The sequence below is a fragment of the Rattus rattus genome, chromosome 12, assembly GCF_011064425.1.
Source record: "Rattus rattus isolate New Zealand chromosome 12, Rrattus_CSIRO_v1, whole genome shotgun sequence".
Taxonomy (NCBI): Eukaryota; Metazoa; Chordata; class Mammalia; order Rodentia; family Muridae; genus Rattus; species Rattus rattus.
In genome coordinates this window covers 6,980,593-7,002,461 of record NC_046165.1, presented here as the reverse complement: position 1 = coordinate 7,002,461, position 21,869 = coordinate 6,980,593, and the positions used below count along the sequence as shown (strand labels likewise).

Sequence of the window (21,869 nt, the reverse complement as noted above, 5' to 3'; positions counted from 1 at the left end):
GGGCAGAGGTTTTTTTGAAAGGCGGGAGAGAGAGAAGGGGAAGAACCAAGGTGGAGAAAGAGAAGGACTCGACCCAGATACGTGTGGCTCTAAATGGCCGCAGGTAGCTATGAATATTTTATAAGGGATGGATTATTACAGAATAATTTGTCTTATCTGGGTGGGCAGTTTATATCAATCTCAATTGGCTCTGAGTTTCTCGTGTGGACGTTTTTGTGGGGTGAAATTTACTGATATAAATCTAATTGATAAACTACAAGCCTCAAGAGTTTTGATTTTACCAGGTTGCTGGGAATGTCCGCAGCAAGAGAGCCTCGAGATAGGCTGTCTCTGTATGGGACTGGTGTGGCAGCCACTCGCCAAGGGAACTAGATGGATGGCCACTGATGGTGCTACCCACGGTGGCGAGATCGTCTCAGGGCCTGGAGAGTAGCCGGTGGTGGCGTGGGATGGAAATTAGGAACTTAGCAGGTAGGGTATAGACTCTTTGTGAACTCTGGGCCAGAGAGTCTGGAGGACTGAAATGAGAACACCCATTGATGCCACGTGGCCCGCCGGTACCATCAACAGCGTGGGATGGTGTTCCTGTATTTACTATTTACCGCAACTGATGGAGACCTGGCTCCGTGGTCAAGAGCTCTTATTGCTCTTGCAAAGGACCTGGTTTCAACATCCACGCCACGGCTCAAAATCACCTGAAATTCTAGTTCCTTGGGATCCAATGCCCTCCTTCTGGCCTGCACGGGCACTGCGTATGTGCTGTGCACATAAACTCATGGAGACACACGCAGATAACTGAGTGCATACTATAGGTTGTGGCCGCGATCACCGCCCATGCTGTACCTGGCTGTCGAGGAGCTGAAGCATGTTTTGAAAATCCTGAGGATACGGAAGATGGTCTTCTCGGGGCTCGTGAGCGTCTCTTAAGGTGCCTATGTTGGACTTGATCTGGATGTTAGACCTCTGTATTTCTAACAACTGCTGTGGAAGGGAAGAAGTCACCAACAGAAATGTTAGGCATTTGTTTGGTTTTGTTTTGTTTTCTTTTTCTTTTTTTCAGAGCTGGGGACCGAACCCAGGGCCTTGCGCTCGATAGGCAAGCGTTCTACCGCTGAGCTAAATCCCCAACCCTGTTAGGCATTTGTTTAAGGGGAACAGTGAAAAACGCTGGGGAGCTCAAAGCTGTGTTCAGCCCTCCCTATCTCTCTGCCTGTTTCCTCCACCTCGCTTTTCTTCTACCAGATCTTTGCTATCTCCACCAGAGTGGGGAGAAAATGGGAAGGAGACGGAGTTTCTAAAGTGATCTATTACTGGGGGTTAGGGCATGCCAGTGTCCATGGGAGTGTCAGGTCTCTCTTTCTACCTCTCTGTGGCTTTCAGGGACGGGATGGAAGCCGGCTTGCACACGGCTGCTTTACTCGATGACCCTCTCTCTACCCCCCAAGTCAACTTCTGGCTGTTGCTGACGTGTCTTTAAATTTTTGACAGGAACATAACATCTGTGAGAGGAGCTGGGTATATGCATCTCTTTCTGTTTATTCTCTTAAGGCAGATCTTGCTACGCTGGCCAAGCCGCACGTGAACTCTTGCTGACCCCGCCTCAGCCTCCTGAGTGCTGGATTGCAGGGGTCTATCACCACGCCTGTGACCATTCTGAGAGGTTAAGGTATTGCAATAGAAGGCGAATGCTGTCCAAGGGCCATACCAATAAATCCACTAGGAATAAAAATGGTTTGATTTCCCCAAAGTTAACTATGGGGGAAAAAAAACTCAGGCAACAACAGGAGGCAATAAAGTTAAGACAGAACAGATGGGTGGGGAGCCTACTTCTTTTTTTGTTCGCTGCAACCACTAAAATCAGGAAGAGAAGCTTTTCAGTACAGAAGCCTCTTCCTGCCAACGCTACAGCACCCAGGCGGTCAGGCCAAAGAGAAAACCTTAGATCATAGAGACCATGCGTGCACGTGGTACGATTTGGTCAAGCGACACAGTATCTCCAAGATCTACCCCATGTAAACTCTGACTGATCACGATACCCTGACACTAGTCAGATAAAGCCCAACAGCAGGGCTTCCCACACAAACAACCCACGCTTCTCCGGCCAGACCATTAGCTTCCACAGTAACAAGGCTGACAAACGATCACCGACCACAGCAAAACCTAAGGAGACAGAATGACCCATTGTGACATGGCGTCAAGACAAGATCCTGAGCTGGAAGGGAAAAATAAAGGATCCTGACGTTGTCTTTAGTTTTGCGTCTAAAACTTGTCCACCCCTAGAGGGAGCCCAAGGATCACCCTCAGTTCCCTCCTACTTTCTCCTCAGGAGTTGTCAGGTCATATCAGGCACTGAGGAAGGGGATGAGGCCTCTATCTCGTGTGTCCGTCTGTGGACCTCAGCTGTTCCCACGAGACACAGGGCCCACTCACCATTTCCTGCTTGCTTTAGAGACCTGATCCTCCTCAAAGACAGATGTGGAGAGGAGAGGGCTAGGCAAGCATTCTTCCCTACTCTTCTCTTCCCGCCTTGGTGATATACATCATCAGCCTTTCCATCCAGTACTTGGAACATTCCAGAATTCGTGCAAGGGTTTGTGGTCTAAGGCTATTTAAACCTAACAAGGTGAAGACGCTTCTTCTGGAGAGGAACAGATGTGCCTACGAGCATCTGTACTAGAGTCTGGGGACAGTTCGTCCACTCGTGTAACAATACAGTCTCTCTCACCCACTCTGCCTCCTCAGTGCCTGGTGCTCCCTGGGATGCCCAGGGAGGAGGAACGGTGTGTACTGGGCATGTGAAAGACCCGATTCCCCAGCCTACGAGGCCATGCTAACACCGAATCTCAAAGCAAGCAATCCCACGAAGATGTCCAGGTCACATACTTACATATTCTAATGCGGAATTCTTAGACGTTAACTTTTTAAATTCCCTCATAAACATCTCCTTGACCTTCTCCATTTCCTCCAGTAACTTCTCCTTCTCTTCCTCTTTCCATCGGTCAAACAGTTTCAGAAAGTCCTCTTCCTTTATTTTCTGCAATTCATAGTCCTGAAATTATTTTAATATTATGTCACTAAGGGCTCTGGATATAACACATGTGCACATTTTAAAACAAATGATAGCATTACCCCAAATCTGTTAGTATTTCTCTTTGAATTAGACCTGTAATAACACTTTACAAAAAACACTGGCCTGTACACAATGGTTCTTCCAAAGCAGAGATTGGGGAGCAGGCAGAGGGCTCAGTGGGTAAAGGTGCTTGGCACCGAGCCTGAGATCTCAAATTAGAACTGAGGACTCACATAGTGGAAGGAGAGAGTCAGCTCTCACAGCCGTCCTCTGACAGGCACAGGACACAGGCGCACCCACATAAGATAATAAATAAGTGTAAATTAAAAAAAAAAAAAACCCACATTCGGAGTCTGGAGATGGCTCAGTGGTTAGCAGTGCATGTTGCATAAATATGAGGACCTGAGTTCAAGTCTCTGGCACCAATGTTTAAACCCAGGATGGCCCCACACAAGCGTATAAGCCCAGACTGTGTGAGTCAGAAACAGGACGACTGCTGAGGCTTGAGGACATCTGGCCGCGTCCATGTTCAGGGACAGATACTGTCTCAAAGGAATAAGGCCTCCGGTCCATATGAGAACACATACATGCAGCGCATGTTATACTCAATACTCACATGTCGTACACAGACGTCACACACTCGCTCACACACACACATACACTCGCATACACACGCACACACACGCACACACATACACCACACACACATACGTGAAGCCATTGTCCCTCTTTGTCATTGCAGCATCTCCAGGACAGAGCGCTGTGTCTGCCCTACCTTAGAGAACCGGCCTGCATGAGAGTGCTGGGCGGACTCCAGCTGATTCCTGGTGAGCTGCAGCTGTTCCTTCAACATGTCGATCTCCTTCTGGAGCCGGTCGGTCTGGGCCTTTGTATTGTACTCTGCGGCAAGAGGAGATCTAGTTAGAATACGATTTCTGATGAGCTCACCTGAAAACATTCAGGGCACAGTCCTACAAATAAGTCTGTCCCTTGGGCTGTTACTACTGATGTTATGCCATGAGCCCAGTCCTGTCCTTTAGTGCTTATCTGGAGCCCTTCGTGTGACCAGACACTTCATTAGTTTCGGTGGCTTCTTTCCACCACTCGCTGTACTAAGGTTGATTGTTGAACAGGGTCACCGTGAGAGCCTTGTTCAGGGAGCGAGCCCAGTGGATCTGACCCATGGGTGCTCGGGACTTTTTCAGAGATGTCCGTCTCACTCAAGGCAGAGAAGCAAGGGCTTCACCTACAAGCAGCACAATACTGGCATCACATAGTCACCATGGTTTCCGGTTCCCACCCAAGTTCCCAGAAGTCCCCTATCAGCGGTCACAGAGAGGGCTGGGGATTCGAGACGCGAGCTCGGGACGTCGTCTGTCAACTGGGGCGCAAGCGAAGAAATGAAAGGCGGCGGAAGGAAGGCCACTTCTGTGCGTGTACTTACACGAGGATGTACGCATGACTGAATGGTATACATGTGCTGTGAGAGTAGACATGAAAGGTATGGGAACCAAAGCAGAAAGTCAGAATCTCAAAGATGACCTGAGGAGACAGTACTCATTTCAGAGTGGGAAGCGCTCTCTGACACGAGTATGAGGTGGAATTAAGAGACTGAAACAGAGAGACAGAGATCAGTTTCGCGCCGAAGAATGGTGGGCCACTCACAAACAGTTCAAACGTTTCCCTGACTCCAGTGTATACTGCTGACCCGTACCAGTGCCCCGAGGTTTACAATGAGACTTCCTGCTGTCTGGTTTTTGGCGTCTACTACAAAGCGTTATGGGCAGGAATACAAACAGGCTGGCCCCGATGGATGGAAGAGAATCAGTACAGCTACTGGAAACACTTCTGTAGGTTATGGTGGCAGAAAGCCTGACTGACCTACTCGGGGAGTAGGAAACTCTACAGTCGTTGGGAGGACTCGGAAGTGGGAAGACTGACTCCTCGGGTAGGCACTCTCCCATTTCTGGGTCTTTATTTCTTCCTCTATCTTCTGGTTATTTCCCATGAGCGCCCAAAACAGACTAACTCCCACCTAAGACAAGTTTCTCCCTACATTTCTGAGGTGATGTTGCCAGGCCTCTGGCTTTCCTTCCCAGCACATGTGGCTAGCATATCCAGCCATGTTTGTTAAGAGCATTTCCTCACTGACTCCCAGCTCGGTCACACTGACATGTTGTCTAACCAGTTCCTTGAAGTTGCCGTGTAGAGGCCAACGGTGCAGCAACGGGACGTTCCCCATCTGCTCCCCAGTCTTTGCCTCTGGAACATCTGATGCACTTGGCCACTGCCATCTTTTTGGATCCCCTTTCCCCCTGCTGTTCAAGACAACGCCTACCCTGGGTCACCCTCATTGCCACTCTCTACCTGCCTTTCTTGAGGAATAGGGTTGTCGGGGAGGGGGAGGCTAGCATTGGCCTTGGGTCTTCTGATCTCTAACTAGATGACATTAGCCAGCCCAGTTCGCTGTCCTCCAGCGACTTCCTCTACCTACCCCGCACCTCCATTTTCAAATACCAGTCATGTGACTTGCAGATGTAAATGTGTGTGTGCCCGATACAAACGACTCCTGGCTAACCAGTTTTGAATTCCTCTTTTGAATTCCTCCCCTAACCCTCTATCGCAGAAAATATCCATCTAAACTTCATGGGTCTCTCGCTTTCACTCCAAGTCATAGCTCTGTTGGCTCTGTGTTCAGCCCATGTCCTTATTATCCCTTCTGCTCTGTGACCACCTGGCACTTCTCACTTGCACTTCTATGCCTTATTCTGCCAGCTTCTGCTACTGCCCTTGCACATTGCATCTCGATCTCTGCCTCCTTCTATCATCCGCAGCCAGAACACTCTCCTTAGGGTAAAGTTACATCATTCTTCTCCTCTACAAGATCGCCACCCCCTGGCTTGCCACCATGCTGATGTTCACCCACTGGTCAGGGCCTTCATGGGCTCTTGAGATCTGTCGCCCAAGCCTCCAGCCTTCCTGCACACCATACTTGCCCCACCCCTCCGATCTCCTTGCTGCCCCTTAAACACACATCCCGGCCTTTCCTCCTGGGAGAGCCTCTCAGTACTGCACTCCGTGTGCCTTAGTCCTTCCTTCTCATGGGACTGTGGCTTCCTCGTACGACTTCACCCTGGTTAGACATGGCCTCCTCGGAGAGCTTCAGAGACCACCTGAGAGGATTCTCCTTTTGTCCTGTCTTTGCCCTTCGAAGTCTCTGTTACTTTCTTTGCATTTGACACTGGGAAACGCCATGTTAGTTTAAGAGTCTCCTTAGCCCTCCATTAGGAGCTGGGCTTCTCCAGTCCGCTCCCAGCGGAGTGGTAGGGCACCTTGAATGTGCACCTCAGGGGCTCGACATCTACTCACAGCCTATGAGACTTTCTTTCAAGAGGACTGAGGGACGCCCTGAGCCATGTCTCCTTGAGAAAGGGGAAGGGAACAGAAAGGAAAACAACTCTGAGCACAGAGTTTGTGCTTACCAAGGTGAGAATCTTCAGTGTGGCGGCGCTGAATGTGGCTCTGTAGGAACGCTTGGTTCATAAAGGCCTTGTCACAGAGATGGCACTGCAAAGAAAGCGGCAAATTCAAACGTCTACCGGGAGTTTCCCCACCTTCTCGCAGTTAAAACCAGGGAACTGAATCATGGCTTATGGCGGCTTTCTTCCTAAAAGATGCAGGATGCTGGCTGTGATATCAACTCCAAGGGCAAATGTAAGGTTAAGAATGCCCTTCCTAATCAGAGAAAGGACTGGAAGAGCTGAAGGGGCTCGAGACCCCATATGAACAACAGTGCCAACCAACCAGAGCTTCCAGGGACTAAGCCACTACCTGAAGACTATACATGGACTGACCCTGGACTCTGACCTCATAGGTAGGAATGAATATCCTAGTAAGAGCACCAGTGGAAGGGGAAGCCCTGGGTCCTGCTAAGGCTGAATCCCCAGTGAACTAGATTGTTGGGGGGAGGGCGGAAATGGGGGGAGGATGGGGAGGGGAACACCCATATGGAAGGGGAGGGGGAGGGATTAGAGGGATGTTGGCCTGGAAACCAGGAAAGGGAATAACAATCGAAATGTAAATAAGAAATACTCAAGTTAATAAAGATGGAAAAAAAAAAGAATGCCCTTCCTAAAGGAAAATAAGTCCGTGGGATAGATCTTTTGCCAGCTGAAGCAACCCTTCTTGTAATTTCCGGAAGCCCTACTGATGTTGCTACTACATGGGGTTTCCATCTTCTTACCACCAATTTGTTCAAGGCAGGAGGAGAAACCTTACCAGAAACTAGCCCTGCTGATAACTTGGCATAGGATTTCCAGCTTCCAAATATTTATGAAAATAAATTTCTGTGACTTAAGTCATCTAACTGATGGTATTTGTTATGGCAGACTTAGTAGTGTGTGTGTGTGTGTGTGTGTGTGTGTGTGTGAGAGAGAGAGAGAAATGTTTTAAAGCTAAAACATTCTCCTATGAATATACACATTCATAATAAAATCTTTCAAAGATATATGGTATACAAAAACATAAAGGAGAATACAGGGACAGAACTATTTCCTCCGGAATGGATGGAGGGAAACTATTTTTTGAAATTAAGGGTATGAGCTCTGGCGATGGCTCTTGCTCCAGGGGATGGTCCTGCATCAATATACCTCTTTATTTTTATTTTTTATTTTTTGCATCTTAGCGCAAACACCAGCGCACACCGCATCCTGGAGGTGGGGTATGTGTCAGCTGCACTGCTCTACACATTCTTTCGAGATTATTAGTAATCGGTCCACTGCTTGTTCTTACTGGTTTTCCTATTACATTTTTCCATAGATGAAGAAGATTTGGCATACGGTCATCTCGACTTTTCTGTTTACCGTAAATTTTATACAATAAAATACCGAGGGGGAAAAGACAATATACATTGCCGTTGTAACCCCTTTACACATTCTGACCGCATAAAGCACGACACACTCAGGCTCTCAATGGGAAAGGGGCCTTCAGGACGTGGGCATCCGTAAGTGTTTCCTTCTCACCGCATAACTGCTTTCATTTCTTGAAGCAAAGGGAATGGAGACCAAGAGAAGGAATATAGAGAAATGGGACCGGATGTCTGAAGGTGAACCTGATCACGTGGTCTGCCCAATCTCCCTGCAGAGAGCCCAGGGCCTCTGGAACTGGGAGAGGTGAGGAAAACCTGAAATCTCTCAGTCAACCACAGGGCTTTCTGTACCGCAAGCTCAGGCTCTGGCTAAAAGAACTAACTGCACGAAGCTTATCTTCAACAATGGCTATGCTGTAGGTAGGATGCCGCTCCCCTTCTGCAGAGCAGACACAAGAGTTGAGTGATTTGTTAAGGTCTAGCAGTTGAGACAGTAGTAGAGGCGGGACTTGAACCCACACTCCCTAGAGAGCTTCTGTATTACTGATCTCTGTGGAAGCAGATGCATGTGACCTGATTCTGCAGCATGACTACACTTTTCAATCTACAGAACGGTCTACCAGCCAAGTCGGAACAGAGAGGCCACGGGATGGAATATGTCCATCAGTAAACGAGTGATTCACACCCCCATCCCTAAGTCTTGACAGCATCCTTTTAAGGTAAGGAATTTCTTATACTCTGAAAATGCACATAGTCCCTAAACCAATTAAGACTGAGGGTATGGAAGAGTTTGAGGGAAAGGGAGGAGGGAAGGGAGGGAACAGGAGAGAGGGAGAAAGAGAGAGGGGGAGGGAGGGTAAATACATATATATCTCAGTCCATCTGGAGCCAAGTTTCCTTCTGAAACCCGAGAACAGACAGACAGACAGACTCCTTTAACTCCCATGCACATGCGAGTGTGTGTGTGTGTGTGTGTGTATGGCTATTACAACACATCTCCCATTAAAAAAAGTAAATGTGTGTGTATGCACATGCGAGTGTGTGTGTGTCTGTGTGTGTGTGGCTATTACAACACATCTCGCATTAAAAAATTAAGTTTGTGTGTATGCACATTTGAGTGTGTGTGTGCGTGTGTGTGTGTGTGTGTGTGTGTGTGTGTGTGTGTGCATGGCCATTACAACACATCTCCAATTAAAAAATTTAAATGTATGTGTGTGTGTGTTTGTGCATGCATGTGAGAGACAGACAGACAGATAGACAGACAGAGAATGGCCATTACAAGACATCTCCAATTAAAAATGTGAGTGTGTATGTGTGCGTGCCCTTTACAACACATCTCCAACTTAAAAATGTAAATGTGTATGTATACACATATGTGTGTGTCCATGTACATGCACACACATGTGAGCGTGTGCTGGAAAGGTGGCTCAGTTGTTAAGAGCACTGGCTGCTCTTACAGAGGACTGGAGCTTGCTACCCAGTTCCCACGTGGCAGGTTGCAACTGTCTATAACCCCAATCCCAGGGAGTCTGATTTCCCTCTTCTGGCTTCTGCATGTACTGTATGCACAAGGTACATGGACAAAGAGCCAGACATAAATGAATGTAAGTGAGTGTTTAAACTACACGCATGTTAGGAAGCTTCTAAAACGGTCTGTTTGCATGTGACTTCTTCAAGCATCCTCAGGGTTACCTCTCTTCCTTTGTCTCTGCTGTGCCCTCCCTGGTCCTCCCCACTTAAGTGTCCTCCCCTTTAGCCCCTACCTCAAACTGTCCTCCTGATGCACTTTCCTCTCTCCTGATGGTTCCTCTTTCTACTTTCTTGGCTGCTACAGGCACTCTATGATAAACACGTAGATCTAAAGATTCAAAGCTAGGATCCACACATGAGAAAGAACACGTGTGTGGTTTTCTATTCTGGGTCTGGATTACTAAAACTATAAAAAAAATACATAATGCTATAGTAATAATTAATAAAATTATACTGATTGGTTTACATACAAAGCTCGTAATTTCAATTTTCTTTTCGGATAAATAAAATCCCATTAGTATATGTAGCACAATCTTATCATCCATCCTACAACTGATATTTATCTAGTTACCCTATGCAGAGAGATAGCGTTCCTCCAAAAAGCCTTAGGTCATCAAACAAAAGCCCCAGTGGCGGTTTGGGAATACCCCATAGAGTTGCCCGGGGCCCCAGAAACCCTCAAAACAATCCAGTACATTACCAGTGCTCTAGGTTACCTACTGAAACATGATTGTAAGACACGCACTTTGATTACAGGACGTGGGTAAATCAAACTGGCAGTTTCACCCCTGCTGGCTGGTTTTCATGGTGCCTTAAGGCTGTTGAGGGAGAGCAGGCATCAAGAGTCTTACTGAGCCGTGTATCCTGCAAACCACAACTATCACCCTGGAAAGATATGCCAATCAGTACCAAGGCACCATGAAAGTCATGGGGTTAGCCAATAGCTGGGGAGGTGTCAGGGAAGGGAAAGTAGATGGATGGTAAGAGCCAGGTATCAAGAAGTCTCCTTAGGAACAGTGCCTTCTAGACATGATGAGACGATTACATCCAAGAACCACGGGAGCCATGACTGCCAGAATGAGACCTGGGCAAGACTGAACTTGTCAGCACTCCAGGGACAGACGTCTAAGATCCTACACTAACTAGTTTCTCGCCAGAGGGACAGTCAAGCTTTCTCCTGTGGCGTAGTTTGCCCGTGTTCCAGTAGAGGGTTACCTACACGCAGCACAAAGACCTGGGTTGGAGTATTGTTCTGGCAATAATCAGTTTTAACTCATTAATCAAAACCCGTGACTGTATCCTAACGCCAAACAACTAGCCAAAAATCAAGTATCTCCCTTTAGTGACCAAGCATGACCTGGAGTCTCAACCCTTTAGCTGTGCGTTCTCCATTCCCATACCTGAATCACCCCGTGCTTCTCCACCATAGCCTAGGCCTTCTTGGACTTCTTCACCTCCCCTGCTCAGTAACTCTTAAAGTGATGTGAGGGTCCACAAGAGACAATAGGACGCCATAACTCAGCACCCGAGAGTCACAAGGAGAACTGAATCCACAGCTCCAGGGGGCCCTTCACCCGCAGCACCTGTTTTATCTCATGGAGCTCCTCATCCTGACAGGCGGCTGCTGCCCGTGCCCTGCTTGCAGGGAGGACAGTGTGCTTAGAAAGGAAACAATTCTGCAACATTGTGGACTTGGAATCACACTCAGAGCTAAGCAGTCTGTGAAACTGGCAAAGGCGCCCATTTCACAGAGGGCAGAACATCTGTCCACCCAAATAGGAGACAATGATGCAGTCGCTTCTGTCCCACATGAACCCACGCCCGCCCCACCACAGTCAACACTAGCATCCACAGAGACCACCAGTGCTGAGGGTTGACAGGTGCTGTTGGTTTGATGAAGTCCTTACCTTTACGTATTCACACTGAGACCACATTTCTGATTTGTCAGAGAGCTTCCAGCCTCCCTCACTCGATCCTAGGTGAAAATCTTTACTAACAGTTACCTCTATGGTGACTGAAAGAACCAGAGATAACCTTTTGCTAGATGCGTTAACAGTTCGCTAAGTTACTACCCCACCTAGAGAACCACACACTTATCGCTTCTCGGCCTTTTGGCTAAGATCAAGTGTGTAGTGGAGAACCACATACTTAACTTTAAATGTTTAGGAAGAATTGATTCTATTCACTGTACAAAAATCTCAGCGCTATTTACAGGTATGTGATTTCCCAGCAGCATTTGTAAAGCAGGCCCTGAGGACATTGAGTATCCTTTGAAGAGAGTGCCTCCTGGTGTCTATGCAAGGCAAGACCCTGGGCCTTCCTGCCAGCATGATTGCCCAGCTGCTCCTCAGGCTGCAACACACTTCTTTCAGAGTTCCTGGGCTTTGTCTTATGAACTATGAACTGGACCACTCCTCTGCCCTGCACCCACTTCTGCGATACTGAAACCTGCATCGGCTCCCATGTTCCCAAGAACGCTTGAAAGAGCGCTTATCCCAAACGTATACCACCAATTCTGTTAACCTGTTGCTTACTATCTTTGTAACCAAATTTGTCCTTCCTCCAAATGCACACAATTTGAGCCTCCTAATGGAAAATCCAAAATCCAAAATGCCCCAAAGCATTAGGCATCTGCCTACAAATGGGTCTTAGTTAAAACATAGACAAACCTAAAATACCATTAAACTAACTCTAGGTCATCATTGTAAGACGTGTTTGAAACATTTTATATTTAGATTTGGGTCTCATGGGCTGAGGTGCCTTTTCTGCTCTTGCAGAGGCCCAGGTTAGAGTCTCAGCATCCAGATCAAGATGCTCGTCAAACCACGCATAACTCCAGCTCCAGAAGAGCTGGCACTCTCTGGCCCCCTCAGGCACCTGCATACATGCTCATGGGAACACATGCAGATACATATAAACACGAATATTTAGATCCCAGTCTTAGCCCCGAGACCTCGTAAGATGAATGCTAATATCTGAAATTTCTAAAACATTTCTAACCCTAAGCATTTCCAAGCAGAGACCTCTACATTGATTTCAAAATGGCCGTCCTTATCCTGGGTTCAGTGCCTTAATTCGTAACAGGTGGAGATTACGGTTTGAAGAGAAAGGTGTCTGACTGCTATTGTTAGCATTCTTGTCCTTGGGAGCTGCACACACTGGGAACTTCAGGTGTCTGTAACTCACTGCAAGATGGCTCCTAATACAGGAACAAAACAGGGACAGAGGAGACACAGGAATGTGCCAAATGCAGTCTAGAGGGGCAGGGTGAGGGGCTCATTAAGGTTCTGTTTTGGCACCTCACTATCATTTGGAAAACCGCTTCAATTTAAAGGGGGGAGGGGCTCACATATTGAATCATATTCCAGGTCTTTCTTTTGGGGGTCAACTTCAATAGCAACGCATACACAATTGGGTTTTTCACAGCATCTGTTGTAAAAAAAAAAAAAAAAAGGCTCCCCAACTAACATTTGGATAACTCGCTTATGTATAAGCCCTGCGGACCATATTAGATATTTAATTATCGATTCCTTGGTGGCTGCAGAAGGTAATGAAATATTTTTGCCGTTGACTAAAGTGACCGTTTTGGCCTTGATCTGTTTTCTCTGAGGGAGTGGGGCGGGGGGAGGGGAATCTCTGTGCAGAAAGGACAGGATAGACTCCAAGAGCGAACTGGCCTGGCACAGCACAGGGTCCCACCTGGTAATAGCTAGCTTTGGCCTCTATCATCAGCTGCTGCGTGGACAGCATCTTCTTCCTGCGTTTACATTCCTCCTTAAGCAGCTTGATCTCGCCAGCCTGCTTGGTGAGCAGCTGCTTGCTCTGCTCATAGTCCATCAGGCTCAGGCGCAGCCTCTCCTCCACCAGGTTTAGCTGCGAGGTGAGGAACTCCTGCGAGTGCATCAGGTATTCGATGGTGAGCTGCGCCAGGCGGATCAGCTTCAGCAGCACTGGGTCTACCCCGGACTGGCAGTGCGGGCACTTCTCGTCCTCCAGCTTGCAGAAGGTGATATTCATGATGTTCTCCTGCAGTGTCAGGACGTCCACAGCGCCGGCAACCTTGTCCACGTCGATGGCGCTCAGCCGCCTCCAGTCCACGCTCTCCAGTCGCGGCCGAAACTGAAAGAAGGGCAGGGGGCCGGAGGCCGCGCTGGGGGGGACAAAGGCCATGGGGGCCGCGCCTGCGGCAGAGGCGTCGGGCCCCTCGGGGCTGTTGGCCAGAGGGTAGTAGACGTGCTTCTGGAAGGGCTGCGGAGGAAGAGACAGCGCTGCGGGAGGTGGGGGGTGGGGAGTCGAGAGTCCTGGCGAACCCCGACCGTCCCTGCCCTGCATCCCGGGACAGACACCTCCGGCCACGTGCATCTTACCATGCTTGCAAGCCAGTTCGCCTCCTAGGCTTGCGGTGGAGGGGAGGAGCAGTGTCGTGTCCCTGACCCTGGCCGCCTCGGGGCCGCCGCCGCCACTCCTCTCGTGAGCCTGAGATGTCCCTGACCCCCGCTGCTGCGGCGGCGGCGGCCTAAGATCTGGGCGTCCAGGACGTTGCTATGGCAGCGCCCTGCCCCGACCTGGAGTGCAGGGGCGTATCCGCCCACGCGCTTTCAGCATGCGCCCAGGGACCTGCGGGACCAGAGAGACAGAGAAGATCTCTTAGACCGGGGGAGATGCCACAGGACTCATTCTACTGGTGGTGGGCATCTCTTGATGGCCACCTTCCCGGACACCACCCTCCCTGGTTTCAAGAGAGGGTCCATTGATCCCCTAAATCATGCGTGGGGGGGGGGGTCACGTCTCCAGAATCTTAGTCCTAGCTGCGGTCTTCTGGCTATCTATCCCTAGGCTAGCATTAGGTTCTGAGATGAGAAGTACACAGTTGTCTTTTATCTTTTTCACACACTTGGGAAATGTGTAGCAACCAAAGTATGAAGTTAAGTGGGAGAATAAGGGCGAGAGGAAAATCTGGTGTGGAGCGTTCTGCATTTTGACTGTGGTATTAATTATGCGGATGTATACGTTTACATTTGCCAATTTTAATGGAATTGCATTTTTAAAATTAAGGGTGTGTTTTATGCATCACCCCGCAGTAAGGTCGCCCTTCTTCATTCATCAGCCTTTCTAAATGCTTTATTTCCAACGTATTTTTAAAAAGGTATCGTCTCCCTCTGTGGGCTGGCAGCTCAGCGTTTGCAGCTTGTTAATAACACAAACCAGATATTCAATGGCCAGTCATTCCATTCTTGGAATCAAAAATGTCATTCAACATTTCTTAAAATGGTGAAGTTAAGAACGGATGGGAACCTCAGCCTCCGCTGTCTATCAAGATTTACAGGGCCACAGTATTTACCTTAAAATCTGTGTCGGTGCTGCATTCTTTAAAAAATTCTAGCAGCGACTTGCAGACCCCAGGCCTCTCATTGTAGGGGTCTTCTGGATGCTGCCTGTGGTTACTTCCGGGATCAAGGAGCTGAGGAAAAGCCAGGCATTCCTCAATCCACCAGGGAGGCCCTGCTTGGACCAACCATCAGGAAAATTTTTTTCTTTCCTAACAACCAAATACATGAACAGAAGAAAGGAAAATACAATTCGCAGTAACTATCTGGAAGCAAAGTTGTAACCGGCTATTTTGAGCACTTTCCTTATTAATATAAATAAATCCACGCGAAAGCGTCCAGGAAATAACTTATAAATATAAATACACTTCATATGAGCCGTGCATTCACAAGATTCCGAGGCAATAAGAAAAACACATTTTACTGCAACCTAGCATAGAAGCCCTAAGAATATAAAACCGTTTTAAAGATTGGTTCTTCCATGTACTTGCCGCCTAGCCTAGAACGCATCTGCTGACCCTGGCCCTCAGTTTCCCTTTGTTGAAGCACTGGGTTACAGACCTGGCAGGTTTGTGGATTCTGGGCTCCATCCACCGGGCTGGCTGGATCAGCGGGAACAGGAGAGGTGTGTTGCTCACCGCTGGATTTCCAGCACCTAGTGCGGAAAGGAAAGGACATTCAAAACCTGCTAGGTTAAAAAAAAAAAAAAAACGGTCCAGTGACTTTAGGTGTTCAGCAAAGATAATGGCTCTAGGCCCATACCCTCCTATTTTCTTTAAAAGGCCTTTGCCTTATTAAAGGGGTGAACCTTTGCTCTGTTCTAAAGGCCCACTAGCTGAACGAGGGGGAGGCTCCCGCGCTTTCGCTGCATTCCCAGTAAGAACGGCTGCAGGCCCAAGGTCTTGGCAGTCCATGAGGTTAGGGCATCTGCGGTTAGCCATCCTTACCCCCTAGGTCGAATCCGCCACAAGATGGCCGGAACAGGAAGGCAGGGGGGGCATACTTTCCTGTTCCCCTACTCCCACCCCGGACTGGGTTCCCAACCCGGTGCAGCCTACTGTTCTGGGCACACTGCACTGTACCGCTGGCCTGGTGAACCCGAAAAGACAAAGCCTCAGGAGCCGGATCCTACAAGGCAAAAGATGGTTGAGGGAGCTGCAGACCTGCAGCCTTGCGGATCTCAGCAGACAAGGGAAGAAGGCCCGACTTCGCCAACAGAGATGCGAGATGCTCTGTGTGGCTGAAGTCCGGCGGACGCCTGGAGCATCCTAGACCTCAGCTCACCCCAGTTGCGCGCTCCTGGGCGAAAGCCGGGCGCTGCAAGACACGGGGAGTCACGGGGGATCCAGATCCTGGGATTGCTGCTGGCGCAGAGGCGGGGCTCGCCGAGGCCGAGGAGCAACAGAGCAGGGAGAGGCAGGCGGGCTCCTTCTTCCAGGGTGCAAGATAAAGCGTGTCTGGTCCGGGCAAGTTGTGGCGAGGCCGGTAGCCCGGCGTCGCTCCTGGTCCTCCCAGGCTCCGGGCCGTGGGTGGCTAAGGCTGCCCCACCCCCCTCCCGCCCCCTCCCCTCTCCGGTCTTCTGGTGGCCTCTTCTCTCCGCTACCCGGCTCCTCTGGCAGCTGGGCGGGACCGCCCGCGCCTAGACCGCAGCACTAAAAAGCGCTCCTCCAATCCCGCAGCTGCTGCAGACACGTGATGCTACGCTGCGCTCTGTTGCTGGCTCTGGGTGCTAGCCCCGGGAAGACTTTTCAAAAAGCACCCAGATTCACTTCCACTGGATGGATAGTAATGCTCTCTTTCAGCTTGCGGATTCCTCTGAAGGGCTGTGATTCGTCTTCAGATCACAAGAGATGCAGTTTAACTGCACATAAAAGAGAGCTTCAAGAGTCCAATGCGGATGAGCTCCAGAGCGAAGAAAAGTGTGAATGCCTCTTTAACCTGAAGTTGGAACTATGATCCTGCAGTAAGGGAAGGATCCCCGAATGCTCTCATAGTGCCTCTCATAAGAACACCACAGTTAAGGGGATGATACTCATTCATGATGAGTGTTGGACTATGAGACTAACGAGATGACAGAGCAGAGGACCGCAAGAAGTAGGTTTTTACCACACTGGATAGAAGTCCATATTCTGCCCTGAGAAAGCTAGGCTGATTCCATGACAGGCTTCAAATTGGCAGCTAAGGAGACTAGGCCTAAGTCTGCTTCCAAGAACTGGGCAATTCCAGGCAAGTCCAGGCCTCAGAGCTGCTTCGCCCGTTGGTCTGAGGCAAAGACAATGGGTCAGCAGCAGTCTCCAGACTTCCTCAGCTACTTCCTTAACAATGGCTTCCAGACCACCCAGCATGTTTCCAGCCCCCACACTCTGGTAATGGAATGCCCTTAGAGATGGACCCAACAGATTAACATAAAAGTCACCTACCCCAGAATCACCTAAGTGCTTTAAATCAGGCCTGCGAGCTCACTTGGTAGTCTATCTTGGTAATGGGAGACCCCAGCATGCTGGGCTTCTGCAGAATAAAACACTCTGCGTTTACATACTGTTTGAGTCCTGGACACCGTTCTCAGGTTAATCATGGACCCTTACAGCCTGAAAACTGTCTTACACCTGGTCTTTAAGTTAATGAAGATACAATAAACTATTTAAATTCAATTCTAAGAATTAGAAGCAATCACAAATGAAAAGATATTAGCACAAAATAACGTGCTGGTTAGTTTTTTTTTTTTTTTTTTTTTTTTATCAACTTGACATTAACTGTGGTCACCTAGGAATACAGAACTTCAGTTAAAGAATTGACTCCATCAGATTGGCTTATAGGCGTGTCTGTGGGCATTTTCCATATTACCGTTTGATATGGGAGTGCCCAGCTCACTATGGGCAGGTGATCCCAAATTGTCATCATTGTTGTCCTCTTCCTCCTCTGCCTCCTCCTCCTTCTCCTCCCCCTTCCCCTTCCCTTTCCCCTTCTTCTTCCCCTTCTCCTTCCCTTTCCCCTTCCCCTCCCTCTTCCTCTCCCTCTTCCTCTCCTTCTAAAGGAAACTGAGCAAACGTGAGGAGCAAGCCAGTAAACAGCACTTCTCCAAGGCCTCTGCTTTGAATTCTGCCTCCAGGTTCCACCCTAAGTAACTACCCAGGCTTCCCTTCATGACAGATTGTGTTTGGATAACTAAGCCAATGTAAGCCAACTAAGCCCTTCCCTTCCCATGTTGCTTTTGGTCATGGGTGTTGTTATGGTTTGTATATGGTTGGCCCAGGAAGTGGCACCATTAGAAGGTGTGGCCCTAACCCCATAGGAAGAACAACAATATCAACCAACCAGACTCCACCCCCCCCAGAGCTCCCAGGGACTGAACCACCAACCAAAGAGTACACATGGGGGCGGGGGGACTCATGGCTCCAGCCACATATGTAGCAGAGGATGGCACTGTCTGGCAACAATAGGAGGAGAAGTCCTTTGTCCTGTGAAGGAAGGCTGGTTTTCCCAGTGTAGGGGAATGCCAGGGTGTTGAGGTGGGAATGGGTGAGTGGAGGGGGAACATCCTCATAGAAGCAGGAAGAGAGGGGAGGGGAAAGGGGGTAACCGGGAAAGGGGATAACATTTGAAATTTAATCCATAAACTATCCAATAAAAAAGGTGTGGCCTTGTTGGAGTAGGTGTGTCACTGTGGGTGTGGGCTTTAAGAACCTCATCCTAGCTGCCTGGAAGCCAGCATTCCACTAGCAACCTTCGAATGAAGATGTAGAACTCTCAGTTCCTCCTACACCTTGCTTGCCTAGATGTTGTCATGTTCCTGCCTTGATGATAATGGACTGAACATCTAAACCTGTAAGCCAATCCCAACTAAATGGTGTTCTTATAAGAGTTGCCTTGGTGGGGTTGGGGATTTAGCTCAGTGGTAGAGCGCTTGCCTAGGGCAAGCGCAAGGCCCTGGGTTCGGTCCCCAGCTCTGAAAAAAGAACCAAAAAAAAAAAAAAAAAAAAAAGAGTTGCCTTGGTCATAGTGTCTGTTCATAGCAGTAAAACCCTAACTACAACAGCTCTTATCTCAGCAACAAGAAAGTAACTACATGTTGTGTAATAGTTTCCTCTGAGAATGAAACATTCCAAGTTGCAGGAAAGCTCTTTAAGCAGGAAGGTAAAGAACTCAAAAGAACTCCAGGAAATTCCTGAAACTGACCAGATTCACTAGGCCCCTCCCCACCACAGTAAGCAGTAAAAGTGGAGATTCTTTCTCAGACAGGGTTAAGCAATCTCAGACAAGACAAGCTGCAAAGAAGATTCTGAGAGCAGATAAGCCACTGGGGAGAAGCAGAAATCAGCAGATTTTCCCCCAAAGAAGTTTAGAACAATCACTTGGAAAGGACTCTCTCCAATCTGATGAGTTCCCTTCAAGATGTGCAGTGTGCTCTAGGCTCCCCACTTTTGTGAGCTGTCACCCATGCTGGGGTAGCCCTTGGTGGTCCAGCTGAGTCATTTCTGCTCCTATAAGTAACCTCAATAAAATTCATTGGTTCCCCAAATTATATTTTGTGGTATTCATAGTTGGGTCTGTTGTGGGTTTCTGATCTGAGGTGAGTAGACATATATTTACATCTACTCAGAGTAAGCCTTTTCACACAACACTGGGACATATATCAATAATAATTTTAAATGAGATGACTAAATAAATGAATTAAAGAAGAATTTCAAAGTGTTAACAGTGTATAAGTGTTATATTAAAAACATCCATAATTTGTTATCTATAAGAAATCCTCTGTAACTAGGCATGGTGTGCACATCTTTAATCCCAGTACTTGGAATGAAAAGTCAGGAGGATCTCTGTGAGTTCGAGGCCTTCCTAGTCTACGTAGTGAGTTTCAGGACAGTCAGGGCTGGATAGTGAAACTATACCTCAAAAGAAGAAATCCATTTTAAATATAAAGACTATATATAGGTTAAACATGGCAGTGTTGCCAGCCAACTAGTGTATGTAAGGGATCAATATCAGCTCAGGACCTCCAAGACCAAGTTCTCAGCACAAAGGAGATTTATCTGCCGCAGAGGGACAAAGGGCAGGGATAGAGAATAGGGAGAAAGGGAAGGGAACAAGGGAGAGGGGACAAAGAACTGCCTCTGTGTCGAGAGGATACAGATGTGGCACATGGGCAGACGGCAGTTTATAAAGGTAATAGGGGAACCTGGTGTTAGGACGAGGTGTTTAGTTAATTGGGCATATTAATTAGGTAAGCCAGAGGGGGCTTTTGATGGCTGGACTTCTTTACTTCCATAGCTAGACCTTCCAGTCAGCCTCAGGAGGAGGAAGTGGCCAAATAGAGGAACAGACTTTGGAGCTAGCTTTAGGAATGTAGTCTAACAGTTTTTAGCAAGACAATGGGAATGGGGAGGAGGTCAAGGCCTGCCACAGCCACATTCGCCCTGCCTGAACTGACCAGAGTCCCTTAAAGCTGCAGGGTTGCTTGGTTTTGAAAGAGTCTCGGGTCTTCCCGGGTGACCTCAAACTCACTGGCATGTGCCCTATCCAGTTTCTGTAGTGTTGATCAGGCCCAAGACTTTGTCAGCACCAGACAAGCACTCCAGCAACTGAGCTCTTTCCTTCACCCAGACTTAGGGTTCTTGGGAGAAATCACAAGGGGGCAGGCGACACCAAGCAAAGGTTTTCTTTCCTCCCTGAAGGTTATAGTCTAATGCAATGCCTGGGGAAGGCTTTATACATAGGCTGTCAGAGAAAACAGCAGACAGCAGCCTGGATGCTGTCCCCAGCAGTCTCCTCTGGATCTTGCTTGCCGCATCAGGATGTTGGTGCTTGTACACACCTTGTTTGTTTTCTAGTCCTTGCACCAAAGTTTGCGTTTGACAATGACACCAAGTCCTGTTCTCCTTACGAGGTTCGCAGAGGATGGGGAGCACCACCCTACCCCAGAAAGGTTAAACCTGTGGCCTCTTGGCTCATCCAAGTTTGCAGGCAAGTCTCTCACATAGTAGAAGGAGGTTAGCGGTATCTACTTAGTAAGTCTACTAAGGCAGTGACGTCAGGAAAGACAACGCTGTTCACATCTGGACATCTCTGTTATTCTCATGGGGGCTTACATCATGGGGGACATTGTTTCAAATGTCCAGTTTTAAAAATTGCAGCGTGTGTGCATGTGTGTACACATGCATGTGTGTCTGTGCACAAGTGTGTGTGTGTGTGTGTGTGTGTGTGTGTGTGTGTGTGTGTACTGGTGTGTCTTGTGCAGAGGATTCACAGTCCCATATTCTCAGCACTTGGAACCACTGTGAATCTTTGCATTAAACACTGCCCTCTATAAATAAGAAGCCTCTCTGACCAAGGTTGAGAACAACACTAATGTGTAGGTACGAACATAAATATTTATAAGTCGGCTTTATGGCATGACCTAAGGTAATGCCACTAGGTTCTGTGATGTAGCCTATGGCTTCCCTAGGCACAGGTTTTGACTATGTTTAAAGTAGCAGCATGGATTCTCTCCTGGGAAGAGGAACTTAAATCCGATCAAGAGAGTAGTCAGCAACTCTGTGTTCTGATTTAATTTCTGTTTAATTTCCTACAGCAACTTGGGGGAGAAAGGGCTTGTTCTGGCTTACAGGTTTTAATCAATCATCAAGGAAACCAAGGTAGAAACTGAAAGCAGGAGCTTGAAGCAGAAACCACAGAGGAGTGCTGTTTACTGGCTTGCTTCCTATGACTGGCTCAGCCACCTCTCTCTCTCTCTCTCTCTCTCTCTCTCTCTCTCTCTCTCTCTCTCTGTGTGTGTGTGTGTGTGTGTGTGTTTTTTGTGTGTGTGTGTTTTTTCCAAGACAGAGTTTCTCTGTGTAATAGCGCTGGCTGTCCTAAAACTCTCTTGGTAGACCAGGCTGGCCTTGAACTTACAGAGATCCACACCCCCCACCAATGCTGCTGGCATTAAAGGCATGTGCCATCATGCCTGGCTCAACCACCTTTCTTATACAGCTCAAGTCTGTCTATCTAGAGATGGCCCACACTGTGTTAGGCCCTCCTACAACAATTAGTAATTAAGAAAATACCTCAGAGGGAAATAGTGCCATGCAGGCAGCTC

General features: G+C 48.3%; 1 protein-coding gene across 1 annotated transcript in view; it reads right to left on the bottom strand.

Moving 5' to 3' along the window:
- Dzip1 (DAZ interacting zinc finger protein 1) overlaps window positions 1-16,382 on the bottom strand; it is a 52,795-nt gene extending 36,413 nt beyond the window's left edge. Inside the window, exons 1-9 of the mRNA XM_032917418.1 lie at window positions 16,079-16,382; window positions 15,356-15,449; window positions 14,809-15,006; window positions 13,835-14,084; window positions 13,167-13,715; window positions 6,553-6,637; window positions 3,846-3,970; window positions 2,888-3,049; window positions 844-981 (exon numbers count right to left, since the gene is read on the bottom strand). Coding sequence (XP_032773309.1) covers window positions 844-981; window positions 2,888-3,049; window positions 3,846-3,970; window positions 6,553-6,637; window positions 13,167-13,715; window positions 13,835-13,837 — 1,062 coding nt within the window. The 5' untranslated portion in view covers window positions 13,838-14,084; window positions 14,809-15,006; window positions 15,356-15,449; window positions 16,079-16,382. The remainder of the gene's footprint in view (window positions 1-843; window positions 982-2,887; window positions 3,050-3,845; window positions 3,971-6,552; window positions 6,638-13,166; window positions 13,716-13,834; window positions 14,085-14,808; window positions 15,007-15,355; window positions 15,450-16,078) is intronic.
- Window positions 16,383-21,869: the final 5,487 nt, after the last annotated feature.